The 25,632-nt window shown below is 34.5% G+C and overlaps 1 protein-coding gene across 1 annotated transcript in view; it reads left to right on the top strand.

Annotated features, from left to right (window-relative positions):
• The window catches only part of LOC148623541 (integrator complex subunit 7-like), a 36,356-nt gene that overhangs the window by 6,311 nt on the left and 4,413 nt on the right, over nucleotides 1-25,632 (top strand). The window contains exons 5-18 of the mRNA XM_088565421.1: nucleotides 897-1,026; nucleotides 2,067-2,306; nucleotides 4,011-4,125; nucleotides 5,959-6,084; nucleotides 7,235-7,350; nucleotides 7,587-7,686; nucleotides 9,594-9,727; nucleotides 10,760-10,942; nucleotides 12,824-12,964; nucleotides 21,227-21,421; nucleotides 22,109-22,212; nucleotides 22,657-22,722; nucleotides 23,296-23,413; nucleotides 25,072-25,170. Of these exons, the coding sequence (XP_088421547.1) occupies nucleotides 897-1,026; nucleotides 2,067-2,306; nucleotides 4,011-4,125; nucleotides 5,959-6,084; nucleotides 7,235-7,350; nucleotides 7,587-7,686; nucleotides 9,594-9,727; nucleotides 10,760-10,942; nucleotides 12,824-12,964; nucleotides 21,227-21,421; nucleotides 22,109-22,212; nucleotides 22,657-22,722; nucleotides 23,296-23,413; nucleotides 25,072-25,170 (1,867 nt within the window). The remainder of the gene's footprint in view (nucleotides 1-896; nucleotides 1,027-2,066; nucleotides 2,307-4,010; nucleotides 4,126-5,958; nucleotides 6,085-7,234; nucleotides 7,351-7,586; nucleotides 7,687-9,593; nucleotides 9,728-10,759; nucleotides 10,943-12,823; nucleotides 12,965-21,226; nucleotides 21,422-22,108; nucleotides 22,213-22,656; nucleotides 22,723-23,295; nucleotides 23,414-25,071; nucleotides 25,171-25,632) is intronic.

Here is a 25,632-nt window from a genome sequence, read left to right as displayed (position 1 = left end):
GCATATTGAATTTAAATTTTCAGATAATGCTAATATTGCTTTAAATCTCAAGCACTATACAAATATTTGATACAAAGCTAGTCATGCACCTAAAATTTAGCTTTGTTTTTCCTAAGGCTGTTTCTGACTTGGCAGTATTGTAGTTACCCCCAAAATTAAATGGACTTTTTATTCATTTTGACGATTTTTAACTTCACAACATTAGAGCCTAATCGACACTGGTTAATATTATGTGGATCGTGCTTGGATAAGATGAGACCTGTAGGAACATTCCTGTATGGAATATTTTTCAGGTCATGCTTGGATAAGATGAGACCTGTAGGAACATTATTGTATGGAATATTATTGAGGTCATGCTTGGATAAGATGAGACCTGTAGGAGCATTCCTGTATGGAATATTATTGAGGTCATGCTGGGTTAAGATGTGACCTGTAGAATCATTCCTCTATGGAATATTATTCAGGTCATGCTGGGTTAAGATGTGACCTGTAGGATCACTCCTTTATGGAATATTATTCAGGTCATGCTTGGATAAGATGTGGCCATTAGGAACATTCCTCTATGGAATGTTATTCAGGTCATGCTGGGTTAGGATGTGACCTGTAGGATCATTCCTCTATGGAATATTATTCAGGTCATGCTAGGTTAAGATGTGACCTGTAGGATCATTCCTCTATGGAATATTAAGATTATGCTTGGATAAAATGTGACCTGTAGGAAAATTCCTGTATAGAATATTATTGAGGTCTTGGATTAAATGTGACCAAATTTTGAAAGTTATAATTGATAATATGTTACCATTGTTACAAGTAGATAAACAGTACCAATTATTGCACAAATTTAACAGATAAAATGGAAATCTATTTTTTGCATGAATTTCTAATGTATGTTGCAGTTCGTTTGCAGCCAGCATATGTAACAAACTATCTGAGATGATACAGGACATAGCAACCCCAGTGGACCTTAAGTTACATCTAATACCTATACTTCAACATATGTACCATGATGTACAAACATCATCTAAGGTAATAAGTTATATATTGAGGATGATCTTACCTTACAAAACTAGCAGTTACTTCATATTAAGTTTTGGCAATAAAATTCCTATCTATTTAGCATATATTGTTTTTGTTTGTTTTGATTGATTATATATAGTCTACTACCTCATTGATTTAACTTATCTTTTAAGTTTAAACAAATCATAGTTTAGTTGTATTGTAATCAAACATGGATGATACAGCTTCCTTTTTTAGAAGTAGTCGGATAAAAAGCATAAAACTGAATGATTTTTTTTTATTTTATTCAATTCATTTTCTTTTTCATGCTGCATTTTCAATAAAATTGCTAAACTAAATTTTCACCTAACAGATACCTGTAGCATATTTCAACTTTGAAGTGAAATTAACTATGTTGTTGTAGAAAACCTGCATTGAAAACAAGTGTTATAAGAACTACCTTCATAGATTATACTTTATATAATATGAGCTACAATGACTTCATTTCTATTGATGATAATAGTTTTTGACACAATGGTGTACTAAAGATGGTTATTTTTGTTTGTTTTACTTTCATCATAATAGATTTGTTCGAAAATTCAACTGCCATTCACAATGTCAATTTTACTACACAAAAGTCTAAAAAAATAAAAATTTACATTTTTATATTTTTTTAAATTGAAATGCATGTTGTCAACTGAATTGCTTATTATTGTTAAATGCAGCCTTAAGTACCTAGATACATGTATTAATAATAATAAAAATTTGACATTGTTTAGGTTACAGCCACATTTATGACCATTTTAAAAATGGTGACTGATACCGAGTTAATATTGTCAACAGCTGAAAATACCTATAAAATCAATTTTAAAAGTTTTAACAACAATAAGTATGGTATGAATGTATACGTAAAATGTCAGTATAAAACTGCCGATGACACTTGCTACCACATCCTTTCTGTTATGTATTGTTATATTGAAATACTTTAATTGTACTTGTTTTTTTTCTTCTGAATAAATATGTTTAAACTAAGTATGGTATGAACTATAAATGGTATTCTATGTTTGTAGGCTAGACAGGTTTGTATAGAGCTACTATCCAGTTTCCCATCACAGAAATTTGTTGCAGAAACATTACAGACAATGACTAAACTTGCCAGCCAATCACTGGTAGATATTCAGCCTCAAGTTGACTTGCTAATCACACATGTTACAGATGATCCTCGTCAGAGTGTCAGACTTGTCGCTCTAAAACATCTCAACAAACTTGCTTTAAAGGCTCCACATTTGTGGAAGTACTCCTCGGTTGAGGTTAGTATGAAAAAAAGGGGTAATATTAGTGTTCTTCAGTGGTTTGTATAAACAAAGGCTCCACATTTATTAGTGTTCATACCATAAAAAGATGTAATCAACATTTATACATAATAATGTTTTCAACCAGTTTTGTGCATTACACTGTGTCTGTTATGTATGTAATAGATTTAACCAACCATGAAAGGTTAGATACAATATGATGTTTTGGAGAAGTTGTCATCCTTGTTGTTGTTGTCGCCCCGTGCAGGTCCGGGTGTTAGAAGAATAGGCCTGCAGCAGAGCTAAGCTTGTCGTAAAAGGCGACTAAATAGTGCTCAGAACCCTAGCCAGGGGCTAGGGCGCTTTGCCCACAGAGCAACTGGGATGTGTGCCCCAGTTGGTGGAATGGGGTACCCCTGGCGTGTTACATGCTGGGGTTGTCAGGCTATAATACGGAAAACCTGACCGCAAACCATAGTGGTGCATCGTGTTGGGAAAGATGCCACGTTCCTCGCACGTTAAAGAACCCTACTGTGGTATTCTCCCGGAGTAGGAACCATAGGGCTCCGCCACAGGAGGCTAAATTGTCCGACCCTACCACCTCTCCCTATTTCCAGTGGCAGTCAAAGTTTGTCGACCCCATTGTCCTTGTGTTCCATCCCTTTTTCTTTTCATCATCATTTCATGTTCATTTCATCATCAATTTCATGTTCATCGTCTGAATATAGCTGAAATATTGCTGCTCGGACGTTAAACCCCAACAAACAAACATGTTGTTGTCTGTAAATATTTAATTTTGGACAACAACATGAGGATATGGATCTCTATGATATTGTACTGCAAGGTTCCATACCACTAAAGGAAGGTAGGGACTGGTTTTGGAGGTGATAGAGATAAGGAATTCAGGATCAAACAAGACTTCTTTTATACTTTTTATTATTGCTTATGTCTTATATCAGTTGGGTGTAATTTTAAATCTTTGGGTTCTTAAATATGCTGCCAATTACCTTGTAATTGAAATTTTATTTTCAGCATTTTTTTCAAGCTGTCCCAGTCAAGGTCCACAGTCAGGGTCCAAAACTAAACTTTATTTGTTTTCAACAAAAGTTGGATATTTTGAGTTTGAGTTCTTTGATATGTTGATTCTGACAATATTTTGATATGTTTATTCTTGCAGTTCTTTGATCTGTTGATTCTGACAGTACTTTGATATGTTGATTCTAACAGTACTTATAGTGTTTTCATTTTAGTCCAATTTTCAAATTAACCTACAATATACCCGTTATCAAATCACAGTTGATTTGACAACCTCTGAAGTAAAGGCTACCCCAATCCAGTTACCAGGAGTACATGCTCCAAATCTCTATGAGTAAGAATTTTAACACTTTCCAAACTTATTTGTTTTCTTGCCTTTCAAGTCCAGCTGAGTTTTTTACAGACTTTCTGCTGTCATGCTACAAAATTGAAGTATTTAAAGTGAAATACAGACCATGATGATTTGATACTTTCTATACAATAATTATACCTGTGAAATATAGTCTCCAAAAATTGATATATTATGGGAATAACCTTTGTTCTTAGTACTGATAACTTTTATTTGACTGTATATGATTAATGATTTTAAGTCTGATTTTTTTTCAAAAGGTTGTATTATATAAATGATTTATTGAATGAGTTATTGAATGGTATAGTATAAACACAAACATTTCATTTTCATTAAAGAGTTTGATAACTGTAGTACTGCAAGCCAAGTCAACTGCTATACAGATAGCAGTGTTAGAAATCCTTGGAACACTAGCTAAGTCGGTTGCTTTCCATTTGTTCCTAACACATGATGGTAAGTATTTTATGAACTTGTTATACCCCACTCAATAAATGGGAAGTATATTGGAATCACCTTGTCCAATTTTCATAGTATTCATATTAACTCCAGTATTGGCCTACTTTCATTGGTTATGAATTCAGAATATTATATTTTACAGTGTACACTCAACTATATATATTACTTTGTCTTGTTGTCCTTTCATTTGTTCACATCTCTTTTCAGCACAACTCTGTTTTAAGAAGGTTAGGCATCATTTGTAGATGTGCATGAATGAAGAAATTTAGGGGTGATAGTCCAGTGTTATTGTTTTGGTGTGTTTATATCTCATATACAACTTCTCATATACAACCTCGCTGAACTTCTCATATACAACCCCTCTAAACATCTCATATACAACCCCTCTAAACTTCTCAATTGTTTTTGATAATTATAGAAAGATTAGCATCATATATAGATGTGCATTAAGATAGATCATACCTAATACTTTTAGAAGATAGATTTTCCTAATGTTTTTTCAAAGATGACCTTGAACAAACGTACTTGTACTATTAAATATTAGGATAAAAAATATTGGTCCCCAAACTTAATTATGAGATAATTGAGCCTAAATATAGGTAATTTCCGCAGTTTTGCTTACTATTAAAAAAAAATTTAAATTTGTATAAAGAGAACACTTGTCTGACATTATTTCATATTTAAAAGAGAATATTTGGTCACCTATTTCTTTTCTTGTAATTTAAAAAAAAACGTTAAATTCCCATTACATTCCTAAATATAACATTTTCACACCAATTATCTTCCCCTTGAAAGAGGGTTTATAAAATAAGTGTGTACTTTTACCATATATATAAATCATTTTGAATAATTTAAAGACGATTTTTTTGCATCTTTTCAAACCCTTTTTGCTCATTGAAAATACATTCTTTTGTATGATTTTGGAAGATGACACAAAAGAATGCTTCTTGTAATAGGTTATGTTTGATCTACCTTAAGGGGGATGACACTTGTAAGGAAAGATAATCCAGCTTAAGGGTTTTGAGTGAAGTGTGAGTTATATACTATTTGTAACATATTTTTACTGAAGAAAACTTAGAGGAATTTTTATTGTCTTGCTCCTGTGGCAGAGGAATTCACTGTCCACTTGTGTCTGTGATGTCATTTGTCACAGATACTTACTGTATGACTAGATATTTTGACACAAGCTTCGTATACTTATAGATGTGCCATTTCATTGGATTTGATTAAGAACTTGTGTGACAACAAACTCCTGTATACTAACTCCTTAGTGGGCATTGACTCACGATTTCTTATTTTTATATTATGTGATATTCTCGATAATATTGTAGTTGAGTGTACACCTGTCTGTCTGTCCATCCCCTGGAGGTTTCCAGAAGAAATCAAAGGAACTTTGTACAGTGATTAAGTACATGTATAATAAAATACAGATGAAATTCCGATTTCAGTTTGATAAGATGATTTAAATAAAAGTTATGGTCATTTTAAGTTGTCCCCTACAATTAATTGGAGTTATCTCCCTTGGAGTCCAGAGAAAAAGGTGAAAGTTCATTCTTTTGAGATTATGGAGTCTATGTAAATTTTTTACATAAGTTTTTGAAAGCTGGAAAAAGTTGAATGTTAATTCATTTGAGATCATGGAGTCTAGATAAAGTTAAACTAGAGTTTGATCTCTTGTTACCATGTAATGATTTGTAATTAAGCATGTATCCATGGATATTAAATACAACACTACATGGCTGGGTTCTGGTATCATTTAATGTCCCGTTAGATGCCCTATTTTGATGTATTATTTTATGTGTTATAATTGGCATGATCCTTAATTTTCAGTGTCAGCTGCGGATATGCAGAAAATACAGGAAGTGTGTAACCTTTGTTATGTAACACAGAATCCAAGACTGTCAGCTAAAGCCATGGAGTTCTACACAAATATAGCAATCTGTCTTAGAAGCTTTAGTAGGTTTCTGTACTTGCTTAATGACAAGGTGGATAGCTAAGCACTTCTTTTGAACCAGGTTTATAAACAATTTTGTTGTATAAGCTCATTTCCTTATGTATTATAGTTGTTTAAATGATTAAGGAAAAAGATGATTTTGTAAGTAATATAAAACAATACTGTTACAGTTCTATTGTTGGTGGGGCACCACTTTTAGTGTTTTTCATGTGTAGGCCAAACCACGAAATTTGGTTCCCAACAGATGTGTATATTGAAAACTTCAAAATCATGAATTCAAGAATCCATGAAATTGTGTTTCTTCCTTAATCTACAAAAATTGGTATCCAGGAATTAAAGAACTTTCACAGTATATGGCTTAAAATTGAAAAAGTCTAACTAAGTTAATCAGTGAAAAACTGGCACACCAAACAAGATAATATAGCCATGGTTTTGGTAAATAGGGACGTCCCTCTCCTTGATAACATTTAAAATGACAGATTTTTTTTCAATTTTGTTAACATTTTTAGGTTTTTTACCTTTTACAATTTGCTCTTAAATGTATTTATACAATTGGGAAACCACTTCAGACTTCAGATGTAAAAAGTCTGAAAATGGGTAGATTAAAAACCGATAACAAAGAAACATTGCACATTTGTAGAATAGTTTGTTGCAGTATTAAGATACACATTGTCAATTATGATAATAATGGGTAAATTACTGTTTGGTTGTTTCTGACTCTCAGTATTCTAGTTAACATAAATGCCAAACAATGAAATTGTTTAATGATTAAGAATCAAGATATATACCTATGTTTATAACTGGTTTCAACTGAGTTTTGAAAATTCTTAAGTATCAAATAGAAGTTTTCAAACTGGAGTGGTTTTAAAAAAATGCATTTTATATTGTAAAAAAAAACATCTTCACAGATACTGTTTTACATATTTATTTGTCCATTTCAAAAATATGGAAAATAATGAATTGTAAATCATCACTTAAGATCTGTCATCCATGGTTCTGTTTCTATGCTGTACACTTACATTCATAGAAAACAAAAGGCAGATATTGATCAAACTTGGCATGCATAAAATATTGGATTATCCTTATAAACTAACACTATCCACCATGGATCCACAGGGAGATTGACTGATCCTTATATTTATTTTGTTTCAGAGAAAAGGTTGTTCCGTTTAGACCAGGATCCTGTAGAAGGTGCCAGGTTGGCTATTACTACTCAATGCTGTCTCTCAGTGCTCAGTGCTACAAAGGAAGATAGACATGTTTTAAAGGTAATGTTTTTACCTTCAAAGGTAATAATATCTTATTTTAAGCCATAAAACTAAGAACTTACATAGTGAATACAGTAAATTTTGTTTGATAGTACTGATTTGTAATATTCACTTTCAATTTTCATGATGAATTATATTACTTAATATTTTATCACAATATTTAAATCATATTTGGTTATTTATAAGAAAACAAAATATTTCTATAATATACATATTTACACCTATTTATGTTGTAGTTATGTTTGAGATGTGGTGTACAATTGGTGGAGAAGTTTCCTGACACAACCATGTTTTTCTTGTCTGAAATTGTTGAGTTGCTAGAGAATACCAACTCTGGTCAGTATTATACCGAGGATATGAATTATTATCCTTGTATTTGTAAATTTATAGGATTTTGATTGACGAGAAACACATCTTTACAAATTCCTTATACCTTTGTGATGCTAGGCCATAGTCCCAGTGTTACTAACCATTTCTCTGTGGAACCCTTACTAGAAACATGTCTTTACAAATTCCTTATACCTTGGTGTTGCTAGGCCATAATCCTGGTGTTACTAACCATTTCCCTGTGGAACCCTTACTAGAAACATGTCTTTACAAATTCCTTATACCTTGGTGTTGCTAGGCCATAATCCTGGTGTTACTAACCATTTCCCTGTGGAACCCTTACTAGAAACATGTCTTTACAAATTCCTTATACCTTGGTGTTGCTAGGCCATAATCCTGGTGTTACTAACCATTTCCCTGTGGAACCCTTACTAGAAACATGTCTTTACAAATTCCTTATACCTTGGTGTTGCTAGGCCATAATCCTGGTGTTACTAACCATTTCCCTGTGGAACCCCACAGGCTATTAAGCATCAACACAATATTATACATCAGGAGATTTATGTCTCATGTTAACATGTGGGTACTAAAAAATTATTTTCTAGCAGCATGAAATAATTATTTTCAAATGACCTTCACTTGGATTTGCTGTTACAGTAGATGTATTTGTTTTGCCTTTGCCTCAGACATGATCTTTTCCTGCTTTTTAGTGGAATTCTGCTCTTTCAAATCTGGATTTTATCATTTTTTACTGTATATTTATGTCCAATTTAGCCATTTTCCACTTAGTTGACCTCGTATAATCAGGTCTGTTGTCTGTATGTATACTTATCCCCAGTATATGCTTATTAACTGAGCTATATAATGAGGAGATAGATAACTCCATACCAGCTCTGGTCTGTACTGTTCATTTGTATGTATGTATTTTTTTTTCGTGTGTTATGTGTTTGTATTCATTGTATTGCTTTATCCAAGGATTGTTCCCCTGTTTATACCTATTATAAGTTACTTGAGTTCATATCTATGCACTATATTTTACACTCAGAGGGTCAAAATAAATTAATGTATATGTAATGTATTTTTTCTGTATTTTGTTGGTATTGTTAGGAATTTGAGTAAATCGAGTCAATTTTATCAAGTGTAGGGATCTATTTTTGACTGAACCCTACAGGTCATGAAAATACAAGGTTTTTACAGTTGTTTTTTATGAATTTTACAATTTTGATTTCTCTGTTAATGCTGTTTTAACATGACATTAATAAAGTTAATTTGCAAATGGCGGGTTAAATATACTCACAGATCGCTGCTAAAAGGAAAACAACCAGTTCTACTGTAACACTAGATTCAAGGAGTTTGGATGTACATTTCTCATTTTGCTAGAAAACATTTTTTTTTCTTTTACCCAAAAGTCAACAATAAACTTAAATCTCTCTGATATCTATAACATGTTTGATATGAACATTGTGTTAATGCTAAATTGTGTTGCAATTGTTTGAAAAGCACGTGTTTTATTATAATTCTACATATAAGATATGGTTTTTTTTCTGTTAAAGTTGATGATTTTAGTAATTTTAGCCTCATAACCCCAAATTTGTAGCCAGAGCAAAAAAACTTTCACCAGTTGCTTTGTTCATAACTAATGCTGTGTGAATTACATTAAAAAATCTAGTGATGTGTTCAGATGAAATCTAGAGTTTATGTTTGCCCTCATTGTCCACCGTCTGTAAGCCCCACAAAGTTGGGGAATTATATTTACACCCATTGCCCACTGTCTGTAAGCCCCACAAAGTTGGGGAAATATATTTGCACCCATTGCCCACTGTCTGTAAGCCCCACAAAGTAGGGGAATTATATTGGTTATTGTAATACAGTGTCATTATGTACATCAATGTTTATGGATGATTTTATATTGACAGAGAAGTGTGCCTTGGTATTGTGTGAAGGACTAGCTGCCATAGGTTCTGAGAACCATATACATATAAGGGAGATAATTCCTAACATACTTGCCTTGTTACAGTCAAATCTTATCTGTCAGCAAGGTCAAATTAAGGTAAGAACCACTTCATATATTAACCACATTTATTGTATTTGATACAATACAATTTGTTATGTTGAAAGCCTCTACATGCTTTGAAATTACTACAGGCTGAGAAAACAACATCTGTAGTTATTACTCATCGACTGTAACATTAATATAGATGATGACAGTGGTTTGTACAGAAGTTTGTAAAAGATGACTTCTACTTTATACATCTTACATTAAAAATTTTATTTAATAAAAACTATGATTTCAAAGGGTTGTGAAATCTTTTAAGAAAAAAATAGATGGGTCAGTTTGCTCATTTTTGAGATATAAGCATTTTGGCAGGTAAAGGATTTCTCATGATTTTCTGTATTGAAAACCTTGATAAATAACAATGATTTCATGAATATTTCTCAGATGACATGTTGAGGCGTGTTTGATGAAATTATGAGAATATAGAAATATTCACTTACTTGGAAAATGCATTGCCTATTAACGCAACATTTCTATTAGAATAGGGTAGTGTGTTTATTTGCACAGCATTTCTATCAGACTAGGCTAGTGTGTTTATGTGTAGGTTTCACAAATAGTGATAAATAGTTAAAGGTGCATGAGCCATGTCATTTTCAGCATAGATCATTAAATTTTCATATTTCTTTGAAATAAAAATTGTTATTAAAATTATGATTTTTTTTTCGTCTCCCGAACTGAGTTTGTGAAAAAGTAAATGGGGCACAATTGATTACAATGTGCCATTCCCAAAGAGTGGGTGGTATTCTGGAATCACCTTGTCTGTCCATCCATACATCCCTCCATGATTCTGTTCCTCATTTCATCCAAATTTTGTCAATTATCGAAACTCCAAGTGGATGGATTAATTTCAAATTTAGTAAGTGGCTTACATAAATGGGACATATGTTGTAAGTTATATTGGCAGATGTCTGATATCATCTTCCTATTTTGGTGGAATTCCCCGTTTTTCACTATATGGAACGAGTGAGATACATTGGCACAACAAGTGGAACTTGCATGCTTTTATGTCACTATTATAATTTTTAGACCTTCCTTGGAACATTGATATTCCAAGCGGCAGGAAATGAAATGGTTCCCACAGAAATTCAAAATCTGCTTCTGAAGAATGAGAATCAGTCAGCATGGTATATGTATAAGTTAGCCAGACAAGCCATGAGATATGGACAGTATCCTGTAGCTGTTCATCTGTTCTCAACTCTTTCACATCTTGTAAGTATTAGACAACCAGACACACTATGTAATATGGACAGTATCATATAGCTGTTCATCTGTTCTCAACTGTTTTACATCTTGTATTTGTAATTGAGCCACTTATGCCAGTATCCTATAGATTTTATTTTTTACTGTTTGGTAGGGTTGATGTCAGTTTGCAAATCACTTGTTTCCACTTTCTTCTTTATGTAGTTTACTAAGGCTAATATATATGCCTCTTTAATTAATAATTTCAACACAGAGGAACATGGTAATAGCAGCTGTCCATCTGTCTGTCCTTAAGATCTTGTGAAAACATCTCCTATGAAACTAGTGATTTTTTTATATGACTGCAAAAAATATGTGGTTGTATCATGCTATCATCATTATTGTTGTCGTCATTGTTCATAGACAGTTGATGTCAAAACAAAAAACTTAACTATAAGTAAATAGATGAAATTATACCACAAGAAAACTAAGATTTTGGGGGTTGTGACTTGATACATTTGGGAATTAGGGGCCAATTAAAAGGGCCCAAAACAAGTATTTTTATGGTGACCAAACAATAACTTGATTGGGAATGGATTTCTTTGAAATTGTACCCATAGTGTCATACCACAAAAGGAAGGCTGAAGTTGGTTTTAGGGATTGTAACTCAACCATTTAGGAATTAGGAGCCATAAAGTGGCCAGAAACAAGCTTTTTCATGACACCTTGACAAAAACGTGACTATAGAGCTTGTAAGTATTCTCATGTACAATGTGAATTCATGAAAATGGGTTCATAACTCCCATGCAAATATGTAGGAATTGATTGTTTATGGGGTAAAAACTACAATCATATCAACTAAAATCATTTATTTAAAAAAAAAATATCATGCTTACCTATTTCTACGATATTATAAGTGTGATAATTACACAGAATAGAAAATTCTTTTAACTGTGCATCATAATGATGTAAGTGGAAGTTTGCAACTATATACAAATTAGTCTTCCATTTTGAATGCTTTCACAGTAGAAATTCAGTATCATTTTTATAATGTCTGGACAATAACTTAAATGTAATTGAATGAATTTCTTTGAAATTTTACCATTGGGTGCTATACCACAAAAGGAAGGCTGGGATTGCTTTATGGTCAAGCAACTTGAACTAGTGAGGAATGAGGGCCAGAAAAAGGCATTTTCCTGATGTACAGATAATAATTTGAGTAAAAGTGAATGAATCTCTTTGAAGTTGTACCAATTGGTGCCATACCCTGAAAGGAACAATGATACATAGCTGAATCTGGTAAATGTACCCCTTTCAAAAGTTTTAACTTCTATACTCACAGCTGCCATAGAGGGTCTCCTGTCCTACCACATCACTTGTTACTACCATAGTGGTTAAGCTGGGTTGTGCTTATTGAAGAATAAGGGGCCAAAATTCTGATCAAATTCTTTTCCTGTTTATAATATTTAATCACAATCAAACTTCAGAGCTGTATTAAGATTGAATGGTGTGTCCGTACTTGCTCCAACTGTCCAGGGTTTGACCTCATTGGTCTTCTCAATCTGCACCCTATGTAACACTCTATGTTATATTTTGTAAATATAATATTATGAATTATAGATGTGTACACTTCACAGGAAAAAAAAATTCAGATGTTTAGGGCCATCATGGACTAAATTTGTTGAAAGAGTGTAGTTTTTGTGAGTTTGAAAATTATTTGTTTTTATGCATTTTCTTTGCTCAATAACATGTATATTCTTATTGGTCCTAAACTTATGAAAAATCTATGTTTTAAATCATGTGCATCATATATTTCAAATATTCTTGTGTACACCACCATTTGATGAAACAATTTTTTTAGTGCTGGGACATAAGCAACTTCAAATCTCATTAGTGGCATTTATATTTCAGGTAGCATCTGAAAATTTACATTTCTGGATGATGGCATTACAGCAGATAAGTGAAGGAGAAAGTTATCTTTTGAGAGAGAAGGAGGATAGTGGTATGACAAAGACATTGCTATGTTACCAGAAATCATTAGCTTCACTCAAGGTATTCACAAAGTACATTGTCTTCCCAAATAGTACAGAGCTGATGGGTAATTTAGGGGTCAAAAAATTTCCCTTTCATTTGAAATTTTGATTGAAATTGAATTGTACTGCATCTACTGACTTGACCAGTGCTCGATCATAAATACTTTATTTTGCATTCTTCCTGAATAAAAGCTTTTCATTTTTATGTGTAGCCTCGTGTAGGTCATGGTACTTTGTCCACAGAGCAACTGGGTTGTGTGTCCCAGGTGGTTGAATTGTATTCCCCTGGCATATTACCTGACTGCAAACCATAGTGGTGCTCCATGTTGGGAAAAATGACATTTTCCAAGCATATTAAAGATCATGCCTTGGTTTTTGATTGAATTAGGAGCGTCATCTTGGCTTCAGGAGGTTTAATTGCCAGACCCTACCCACTTCTCCCAATGTCCAGTGGCAATCAAAATTTGTCGACCCTATAATCCTTGTATCCAATCCCATTTTCCAATTTATCATTTCATGTTCATGACCAGGATGTAGCCCTTGTTGTGCTGCTGTTTTGTATGGGGGAATGCTGAGATAATATACAGATGTATCAAATATGTTTTCTTCATAGTAATGACATTACATAGTTACATATGTGACATTACAATACTTATCAATTGTGTTCAGATACATACGTGACATTACAATACTTATCAATTGTGTTCAGATACATACGTGACATTACAATACTTATCAATTGTGTTCAGATACATACATGACATTACAATACTTATCAGTTGTTTTCATAATTGCGCTATGCATGTTAGCGCCAGATTCATGATACTCCAGCCTCCAGGAAAATGAAAGAAAACTTAGAAATTACTTTAAATTGACACATAGATTTTGAAATGAAACTACTAATTAAAGTCCATAGAAATGAATAAATTTTACACTTTTCTCATTTATCACTTTGCATTGTTTCTATTTTCACTGGTATTGTCCATAATTAGGATGTCCATTTGTGGATTTTAACCATTGCTGTGTTTTTTGATGCACGGCTTGGTATGCTTCTCTTGTAGTGACTTTTTAGTGGGTGAAGTTTTGCTATTGGGCAGTTTCTGTACCCTTGAGCTGTTTTCAATTGTGTGGAACAAACATGATTGTCCTTGCTGATAAAAAGTTTGTCGATGATTCTTAGTTTCCATTGATTTCTGTGCATTTCATCGTGAATCTGAACAATTTCACCAAGTTTGATATCATTTTTGTTGTTTCCAATGGTTTGATGATATTCATGAAGTGTGGTTAAATGTTCTGTTTTCCATCTATTGTGAAAATGTTCTATCATATTACATCGACGTGTTAAGTTTGTAGTCAAATGGTCATCACATTCAATTTTGGCGGTTTCAGCATAGTGTATTGGATATGGAAGTGAAGTGATATGTCTGCCATACAGTAATTGTGACGGCGTTAACGGACTAGTCTCTGTTTTTATTACAATAAATACATTACCATTATAAATTCTGAGTAAGTTCATCTGCACTAGTCAAGCAGGCAGAATCCCCTATCTAAAAATATCGTCGAATGGGTTAACCTCATAGTTGCCATCTACCCTTTATTCATCCATTTAATTTCTGCCTGTGCAAGAAGACACATGTAAATTTTAGTGTGAATAATTTTGAAATTTAGTAGTATTAGGAATTCTTTTTATTGAGGAATTTCTTTTTGTGTATGTATTATTATTGTTTATTGAAACTTTATGATGGAATTGAATTTTAATAGCCGATTTCAAGCCATTACTAGCAATGATGTTTTTTTGATGGGTCGTTACCTTACGTTAGTCAGGTGGTTACTCCAAATGTGTCTTAGTCAACCAACCAATGTTTTAACTTCAGTGACTAACACTACTATTCCACAGACCCCTGTTGTAGTTTCTGTAGATGGTAATAGAGTAATTCCTACTTTAAATACAGTAACTCTTACAGTATCTAGGCCAGTAGACACTATGGGTTCAGTTTCCTGTTCCCCTGGTGTTTCTGTGGGTTTAGATTTACCTGGTTCTAAGCCTCCAGTGTCTTACTGTGGTGTTACTTTGCTGACCTACCTAAGTCTCATACTAGTTTTCCAGAATCTAATCATATGTCCACTTCTCTTCAGATTATCAATGAAGGTGTCATAGCTAATGAGTCTCATTTTTCCAAGGTTAGTGGTTTCGTTATAGCTTCCTTTAATGATAATTTCCGATCTATCGACTATGACATTTTCAATTCCAATTTATGTAAAATGGTGCCTTCCTGTGATAAGGCTTTTTCTTCTTCAATTAACTCAATGCCTGTAGACGTTCTGTGGCCTTCTCAGTCTGTCTGGTCTAACACTGAGAACCTTTTGAGAAATGCATCTCATGTGCTAGGTACAGCAGAACATTATTTATCTGCCGTAGCCCCTTACTGAAGAATGTTACTCTTCCTCCTGAAGTAAAACTATTTTTACTTAGGTTGATAAAGCTCTAGGCTCTTCTCAGCTTTTACTTATGGGAACTTCAGCAAACTTTACTTTATCCAAAAGGTTCGAGATCCCAGATAAAGTTAGAGTGTCAGACAGCCTTAAGGATTCTTTAATCAAATCTCCATTGGACAACTTTTTGGTTTGCCTCTTGATGAGGTTCAGAAGCAACTCAGTCATGCTCCAGTACCAGTAAAGGTTAATGTTTCCCTCTCAGGTAATAATTCAAAGCGAGGTAGTTCCTCTACTGGTAGTTCTTCCTTTCCCCCCACAGAAAAGAGAAGAAAGGTTTTCATTGAAGGTGATATTAAAGATGGTTCTAAGAAAACAGTTACTAAGCGCCAGCTAGGTAATTTTAAAGGTCGTAAGCGGCCCAATCCTTCTACCTAAGAAGTTGCCCTCTCATATGTTACTGACAAAACCCAATTCAGAGGTTATTTACAATACTCCTTTTTCTCAAATTTCAGTAGGGAGAGGTAAACTCATTTTTTGACAAAATGGAAAGATATTACCTCAGATTGTTGGGTTCTGTCAGTAATTCAGGGCATTAACTCTTCAGTTCAAGGAACAACCTCTTTCACCAGTTCCTATTCCACTGTCCAACACGACTCAACTGCAAAAAATTTCTCTTTTATCAGCAGAGATAGATTGTCTTTTGACAAGGAAGGCAGTAGAGGAAGTTCCTGTATCATCATTCAGGTTTCTATTCTCGGATTTTCCTTGTTCCAAAGAAAACAGGAGGAATTAGACCAGTCATCGACCTCATTCTCAACTCTAATCTGGTTGTTCCCCATTTCAAGATGTAGATCAATCAGTCTATCAGAGCTTCAATCCTACCAGGTATGTGGACCACTTCCCTGGATTTGACAGACTCTTATTTCCATATTCCAATTTGTTCTTCTTAAGAAGAAATGAAAATTTCTTCATTTTGTTTGGAACAACAAAGTTTACAAATTCAGAGCGTTACCTTCTGGCCTCTCTACTGCACCTCTAGTTTTCACCAAAGTGATGCAGGTTGCCATAGCTCATCTTCACTCGCAGGCCATTCAGATTCTTTCTTATCTAGACAATACTCTGTTGAAAGGAACAAGAAGCTTCTCGTAAACATGGATCTAGTCATCAAACTGTTTCTTTTCCTGGGGTTCCTAATTTCTTGGAAAAAGTTAGATCTGATTCCTTCTCAGGACTTTACTTTTCTGGGAGACTCATGTAGGACTGGTTCTACCTCCACAGGAAAAATTTCAGAACATCAACTTGAAAATTCATCAGTTTCTTTCTCAGGAAACAGTTTCTGCTCACCAATTTTCTCAGCTACTAGGTCTCTTGAACCCTTTAGCAGATGTTGTTCCTCTTGGTCGACTACACATTTGACCTTCCCAATTTTATCTACATCAACATTGGCTCCCATCTTCTAGGAATTGGGAATATCAAGTTCCAATTACTCCTCAGAAATTGTCTACACATCTTTTATGGTGGACTGTTCAGGAGAATGTTTTGAAAGGCCAACCTCTGTCCTTTCCATTTTACAGTGAGACTCTGTTCACAGATGCCCCAACCTTGGTTGGTGGGCGTATCTGGAAGGACGTTCAGTATCAGGGATTTGATGCCAGACTTACTGAAAGAACTAATCAATTTTCTAGAGATGAATGCAGTTCTTCTGGCAGTCTCTCATTTTCAGCCTATTCTGCAAAACAATAATTCTTCATTGGGGGTCTCCTCTTGTAGACCTGTTTGCAACAAGTCTCAACTTCAAATTTCAAGTGTTCATGTCTCCTGTCCCGGATGCAGAAGCTTATGCAGTACAGGCCATGAGTTTTCCTTAGGAAGGATTTCTGTCAGCAGTACTTCGGAGCAATGTCTGATCATTCTTATTGCTCCAAATGAAAGGTCCCTCCCAGCCTCCCCATTCATCCCCTATTATGTTCTTTTATAAATCTTCTTGCTTACTTTTGAAAATTAAATGAATGAATAATGGGTAGATGGCTACTATGAGGTCATCCCATTGGATAATATTTTTAGATAGGGGCTTGACTTGCACAGATGAACTTATTCAGAATTTATGATGGTGAGTATTTATTTTATAAAATCCCATTTTACTTTAAAAATGTAAAAATGTTAAAAGTTAACACACATGTATCCTAACACGTTTCTAAGACTTGTTTTGCGAGTCCAATGAGTCTTTCATAAAATCCTCCAAACCATGGTGCTCGTTTAGCTATGAATTTCCATGTGGTTCCTTTTGAATTCAACTTATCATGTACATCTTAAGAGTTCGTTAATCTATGAATGTCATTGCTAGCAGCTATGAATGTCAATGCATTATCCAATATTAATGTTCTCAGAAAAGAATGATTGCTAACAAATCTACTGAATTCAAGCTTAAATGAATCTTCGGATAATGTCGGAATAAGCTTGAGGTGTACATCTCGCGTTGATGCACATGTGTATAAATAGATAAATACCTTAGTCATTGTGTTATCACTATTCTTTACGTGTAGTAGTCCTGCGAAATCCACTCCAGATATAGAAAACAGCAAGTCCTTTCGTTCCTTCCATAAAGGAGGTGGATTGGGTTTCTGGTACGGTTTACTGGTCACTTACCGACTTACCATACATTTCTGTAATGTTGATCTAACAGATTGCTGGATTTATGGAATCCAGAAAGTCTGGTGTAAATAAGTCACTGTGCTGTTGACTCCTGCATGTAGTTGACATTTGTGTGCATCTTGGATTACAAGTGTTGTAAATGGGTGTTTTGTTAGTAACAAATAGGGGAATTTAGCAGTTTAACACACAGATGCATTTGCCATTTCCAAGTCTCCCTCCACATCTGAGTGTATTATCATCATCCTTGTATAGTCGTAGTTGTCTTACAATAGATGATTGTTTGCTTGCATCTGTGAATTAGTCCTGAAATGACTGTTTCTGCGTGTCGTAAATCCATGTTGTCATGGCGTTGTGAATTTCATGAGTTGTGTTTGTACATTCTTCTTGATCTCTTTTATTCGATTTGTTATGAATTTCTCTGAGGTTTTTTTATGCTATCAACTTCAACATGATTTGACTATCACACCAAAATATAGTGTTCATGATTCCAAGATTCTCAAGTAAATGTTTGGCCAGCCTCTATCCTAAAACAGCTCCCATTAGTTCCATCTTTGGAAGTGTGAATATGTGTACTTCTATTGTGGAGTTAGTGGCTATTGTGTCAATAAAGTAGCATCTTGGAATCTTTATAGTTACAGCTTTGCAGAGTTCCTGTACAATATCGTTCCATTTGTTTTTTACATTCTCTGGTGGTCCCATTCATACGTTTCCTTCCATAATATCTGCTTAGTAGTTTCGTGCAGATGGAAACTGGGTTCATGAATCCAAGTTGGTCGAAAATTCTAGATGACCTGTTTTGTCAACCGTGCATTTTCCAAATCTGGGTTGAAGGTGTCTTGGAATGATATTGTGTCTTTCTTATTGTTTTATCTTAGTCCTAAGATTTTGATCGTCTTGTTCAGGCCTATGCAGTTTTCTGTAGCTAACTAGCAAAGTGTCTCATTGTTGGGTGCCCATGAACACAAGTTGAATCCTTCTTCTTTGAAAAGTTGATGGGATTCTCAGTAGAAAGACATAAGCTCATTGTTGCTCTCAAAACTATTAAGTATGTTGTCCACATATAGTCCATTCTACAATATTCCTGTGAAGTGTGATTTGTTTGATTTCAAATGTTTCATGATTGTAGCATGTAAAATGAAGGGTAAACAAGTGGCACCAAAAAGGACTACTCTAAAACAGTAGGTGGCTAATGGACTGGACGGGTTGCATAGATTGTCAAACGACAGGAATCTCGTTAAGTCTCAGTCGTTCTTGTGTAGCTCAACTTGTAGAAATGCCTTTTCTGTGTTGGTGGTTACAGCATATCTGTTCAATCTGAATCTTGTGAGAATCCCTGTGAAGTTATTCATGGCGGTTGGTACAGTTTTCGGACAATCATTGAGACTAGCTTTGTTGGATGACTCACGGCAGCTACAGTCAAATACAATTCTAATGGGCGTTGTTGTTGAGTCCTTGTTGACACCATGATGAGGTATATAATGTACCTTGTTTTCTGTTTGCTCATTTTCAATGACCTTCTCTATGAAGCCTCGTTTCAGTTGGTCAGCCATAATCTCGCTGTATACTTGACACATATCCGGGTCCTTTTGTAGTCTGTTGATCATTCTCTTTGTGCGTAGTCTTGCGATGTGGTAACTACTTGGTAGTTCATCAAAGTCATCTTTCCATGGTAGTTTTGTTCAATACTCGATTCACATGTGTCATAAAAACTTAGCTTTTGGGTCAATGTTTCCAATAATTTCCAGAATCTCTCTAAGTCCACATCTTGCTTGTGTTGTATAAGTACATTCATCATTGTTGTTATAACAGTTGAAATGTTGCTGTTGAGTATCGTACCAGATAGAAGGTATCCAAGTTTTGACTTGACAACTGTGGGTCCGTTGCCGCGTATAATTTCTTTTTCAACAATATCCCAATAGAAATGAGCTTCAATTAGCATTAAAATTTCAAAGTTTTTATCCTCTGTAACCGAGTGAGCTAATTCAAGACATGTATGGTTTGTCAATGGTGCTGCTATGGTTGGAACAATAAGAACATCAACTGATAGTTTTCGATTCTTTCACAGATTTTTCGCTCTTCTCCCTTTCATAACATAACGTAGTGTGATGTCGCTTGTTAAATTTACGGCACAAATAATTTGATTTGCACTCTGATGCCTGATTTCTGAAGCAATTAAAACATAGCATTTTCCGTTTGATTAATGCAAAATGTTTCTCAGCAGTGTCATATTTAGTGCATTTGGATGGGTGATGGGCTCCATTACAGTACACTGTTTGGTGTCCTGTTTTCTAGGTGACAACTTAGAATGGGACGTGGCCTCTACAGATGGCTGTATACTTCTCCATTGGTCATGGCACCAATGTTTTGTACGGCCGAGATAATACACCAATGTATCAAATATGTTTATTCAAGATGGAGACATTTTCTGCATAGTAATGACATTACATAGTTACATATGTGATGTTTCAATACTTATCAATTGTGTTTGTAATTGCGCTATGCACGTTAGTGCCAAATTCATGATAGAATCATTATGTGTATGTTTTCTTTTTTGTCATGTTCCATTTTAAAAGTTCAAAAAAGGGAGTGATTGAGAATGTAGACTAGCACTGTAGATGATATTTTTGATGAGAAATGTTGAAATGTTTACTTAATTTCATGACAATTTTACTGTTTGATCCATAGTTAAAAAATAATAGTTGCTGTGAAGAAAATAGTTCTTTGAAGGTTAAAATGTTCAATTATACATGAATTGCCATCTTATCTTCCATTTTCAATCAAATGAATGTTATACTTGAGTTTTCTCTGTTAAAACCAACCAGACTCTTGATTTTAAAAATAATATATTGTGCATTGGTCAGGTGAGTCAAATACCAGGCTTTTCTAAATAAGTAATGTCTTCATACATCTAGTAAGATGTAGTTTATCTCTGGGTTTTAGATATTTGTATACCTAATTAGTCAGAAGAAGTATAACTCTATTTATCTTTCAATAATTGTAACCTTAATCATGGCTGTAAAAGCTCTTTCCTTGTTCATAAAATAACATTTTACTTTAGAGATTACTAGACAATGTTGATACAATACAGTATATGACATATTTGTGAGGGTCCACACTGTCATCTTTACATTATATGATATATAAGTGAGGGTCCACACTGTCATCTTTATCATCAGATTTATCTTATTTATAGGCAGCAGCAACACCAGTGTTCCCAATGCAGTTCCAGACAAGTTTGGTACAGCTGAGGATACAATTATTACAAGCATTATCACAGTTGCTCCAGACTTGTAATACATTCAGAACCTGTCCACCTCCTGCCATAGCAACAGCATTAGCAATAACTAATGGACAGGAAATCTCACGTTGTGGACAGATTCTGTCTCAGGTATGTATCTTTGATGTCTAGACTAGTAACTTGTCTTTTTTGTTTTTCTCTTTTTCTTACAGACGGAGTGTATTTGTTTTGAGTTGCAGGATAGGTCAGGTCACATGATACATTTTTGGTATTGAGAATGGGCACTTGGCATCTGTCCGCTACTCTTAAGTTTTTATCAGCTAACTGGACAATAATTAGGGTTGGTAGAATTAAATCATAGTTAGGGATTACTTTACCAAGATCCAGTGTTTATTGATAGATAGCACAAGTATAGGTCAGAACTGATTTTATGGATATCCATTGACACTGTCATTTGCTGTTGCATGTTTTAAATTTTAGAGTAATTAGCTCTCAAAAATCACAGGTCCATCTGTAGTAGATAATTCTCTGACAATAGTTTTGAACTTGTTTATATGATATACCTACTTGTCTATGTTCATTGTTGGGAACATGTACAAAAATGGTATACAATGAAGATACCTACTTACATGGTATACAATGAAGAAACCTACTTACATGGTATACAATGAAGAAACCTACTTACATGGTATACAATGAAGAAACCTACTTACATGGTATACAATGAAGAAACCTACTTACATGGTATGGGATCTTGATTTAAATTTTATTACTTCTGATATTGATAAAAAAATTATATGGAAGTTTAAATTATGCATGTACTTATTTATTTTATAGTTGAAGAAATGTATGAATGACATTGAAGGTTTGGTAGAGAAGTTTGGGGAATTATATCTTACATGTTTTGATGCAGATCCTCAGTCTTTAAATATTATTGTACAGTATCCTTTAGTTACTTACTTTAAACCACTGTTGGTAACATAAGGCTTTCATTTAATAGCTTGTTACAGAAAACCTTTTAATGGGAATTTTTTGTGAGAGTGTCTTTGATAAAAATCATAGGTTCATACTTCTTGACTGAATACTGCCGTGTTGACACAAGAAGTTGCATGGGATTTACAGAAATACCTTTACATGAGATCTATTTGTAGGATTGATTACCCAATATGAGGGCGCGTGGGGTATATGGGCATGCTTTCTAAGGCTATTCAAATTTACAAGCTGGTTATAACATGTATGTCTTGCAAAATATTTGTAAAAGCTTAAACCATATATGCATGCAGTAAACTGATGAGTTCTAGTCCATATCTGTATTTTATATTTAGATTGAAAGTTGTGTTTTGAGTTGAATACCATAAATTACATTGTCTTTAACAAGTTCAAAGATTACAGCATTGCTTTGAAGTAATAAAATCAGGAGTTGCATGTGTTATAGAGACAGATAATTCCAGGTAAATATTTAAGTCATGAATGGCTGAAGTTATTAAGGAAGCTTTACCTTGAATGGTAATGTTTGGCTCATAATACCCATTTGGTAAAAAGCTTGAACTATATAGTGATCATGATATCCCCAGTTCTATTCCACAACTCCTCTGAAAGCATTGAATGGAATTTAATAACGCTATCACAAATTCTTATCATATGATGCAATTGTGCACCTCCTATTTTTTCCACTTAAATTGATTGGTTCCCTGATGCAAAATATAGATTTTGTGATTGGTCAATCAATGACGGACTATCTTCTAATACACAACTCCCCTAAGATTGCAGAATGGAATGCAATTGGAGGGGAGTTGGTGTGGTGGGATATCATTAAGTGATCTTAGCTCACAGACATTTTCATGAATAACGGTGAACTGTTTATCGCATAAATTAATGCATAATTATTTTTAAGAGTTTTAATATCAATGAAATGATTAAGGATCAAATAATATGAATAATTAAGAGGTTTTTTTTATCCATTTCTAAATTTACATTTTATATCTATGTTTATGTTTGATTCTGGTGTCTTTTTTTTTTTTCAGATCAACTCTTCATCCCACTTCAGTTGAAGGAGGAGATATATTGTCTATTACTTTGATTAATATACAAAAAGATCTGAATCAGTTAGTCAAACACAATGTTAAAGCATTAACTCATGAGGTTAGTATATATTTTTAGATCATTAGATTTAATTTTTACTATATAACTGGTAGACATCAGGACGCAAAAATAATGACATGCAAAAAATTATTTTCAAAAAAGTTATTTCTCCTGATGTTGTGAATGGTTTATTTAAAGAATTGTAAAATTTACATTATTCACAATAAAATCATATTTTACAAGAAGCGCAAAATTATCTGATGCTGATAACAAAAAAAGGTTATAGAGGGGCTTTTCTTGAAACCTGTCCCAATCACAAGGTTATAAAGGGTCCTTCCCTGAAACCTGTCCCAATCACAAGGTTATGGGGGGTCCTTCCCTGAAACCTGTCCCAATCACAAGGTTATGGGGGGTCCTTCCCTGAAACCTGTCCCAATCACAAGGTTATGGGGGGTCCTTCCCTGAAACCTGTCCCAATCACAAGGTTATAGAGGGTCCTTCCCTGAAACCTGTCCCAATCACAAGGTTATGGAGGGTCCTTCCCTGAAACCTGTCCCAATCACAAGGTTATGGAGGGTCCTTCCCTGAAACCTGTCCCAATCACAAGGTTATAAAGGGTCCTTCCCTGAAACCTGTCCCAATCACAAGGTTATGGAGGGTCCTTCCCTGAAACCTGTCCCAATCACAAGGTTATAGAGGGTCCTTCCCTGAAACCTGTCCCAATCACAAGGTTATGGAGGGTCCTTCCCTGAAACCTGTCCCAATCACAAGGTTATGGAGGGTCCTTCCCTGAAACCTGTCCCAATCACAAGGTTATGGAGGGTCCTTCCCTGAAACCTGTCCCAATCACAAGGTTATGGAGGGTCCTTCCCTGAAACCTGTCCCAATCACAAGGTTATGGAGGGTCCTTCCCTGAAACCTGTCCCAATCACAAGGTTATGGAGGGTCCTTCCCTGAAACCTGTCCCAATCACAAGGTTATGGAGGGTCCTTCCCTGAAACCTGTCCCAATCACAAGGTTATAGAGGGTCCTTCCCTGAAACCTGTCCCAATCACAAGGTTATAGAGGGGCTTTCCTTGAAACCTGTCCCAATCACAAGGTTATAGAGGGGCTTTCCTTGAAACCTGTCCCAATCACAAGGTTAAAGAGGGGCTTCCCTTTGAAACCTGTCCCAATCACAAGGTTATGGAGGGTCCTTCCCTGAAACCTGTCCCAATCACAAGGTTATAGAGGGTCCTTCCCTGAAACCTGTCCCAATCACAAGGTTATGGAGGGGCTTTCCCTGAAACCTGTCCCAATCACAAGGTTATAGAGGGGCTTCCCTTTGAAACCTGTCCCAATCACAAGGTTATGGAGGGTCCTTCCCTGAAACCTGTCCCAATCACAAGGTTATAAAGGGCTCTTTCCTGTAACCTGTGCTATCACAGATTGAATTGTACCTCAATAAGATTTGAAGAAAAGATAGATGTAATAATAGATACACCTCATCTTTTTGACAGTTATTATGTCAGAGTGGTTTCCATCCAGTGATGTTTACTGAATATTGCATGAGAGCCTAAATCTTGTAATCAGAATTACCAAGGGTAAAAAAGGTCATTAAATATCTTAGTATCTGCACACCTAGAGTTAAATGTTAAATACTCAAATTTTTATTTTATATTGTGTATACCTGATCATTTTAAGGCAGATAGTTTATGTGTTTATGGTTTATTTTTCAGCACATGGATTTTCTGAGTCGTAGTGTACAGTCATTATTGCTGGTTCCATTTAGGTATCCAAGATACTTCTTCCAGAGTCTACAAACAACTAAACTAAATGTAAGTTGTGGTCTTGCAGTATTGTTGCTTGCACATACATTTTGTATGAAAAATCTTGATATATATTGATACTTATCAGGGAGTTTCCTATAAAAATATTTAGGAGTGTGTACTTATTGAATTCAGTGAAGAAAGACATCATTCATTGTACATACATGCATTATATAAAAGTACATTGAATTTAAATAATAATATATCTATGTACAATAATTAAAGAGTACAAGTTAATCCTACTGATTAAACACATCTGACATAATTTGAAATACTATATTTTCACATGTCTTACCTATAGTTTTAGCTCTGACATTTAAAATGTCAGAAATTCTTTCTCTGATACTTATTTTCCATATTTGCTAGTTTCACTGTTAAAAGTACTGTATCAACCAATAATAATTAAGTTTTTAAGGCTCCCACCCCAAGCAAAAGCAGTCTGTCTGAATTCTTAAAGAATTCTGTTCCCAC

Source organism: Perna viridis, chromosome 2 (assembly GCF_037379345.1).
Source record: "Perna viridis isolate PV_CMFRI_1.1 ecotype Kerala chromosome 2, ASM3737934v1, whole genome shotgun sequence".
In the NCBI taxonomy this organism is placed as follows: Eukaryota; Metazoa; Mollusca; class Bivalvia; order Mytilida; family Mytilidae; genus Perna; species Perna viridis.
The sequence above is the reverse complement of the archived record's forward strand: the minus strand, read 5'-3'. Positions and strand labels throughout refer to the sequence as shown.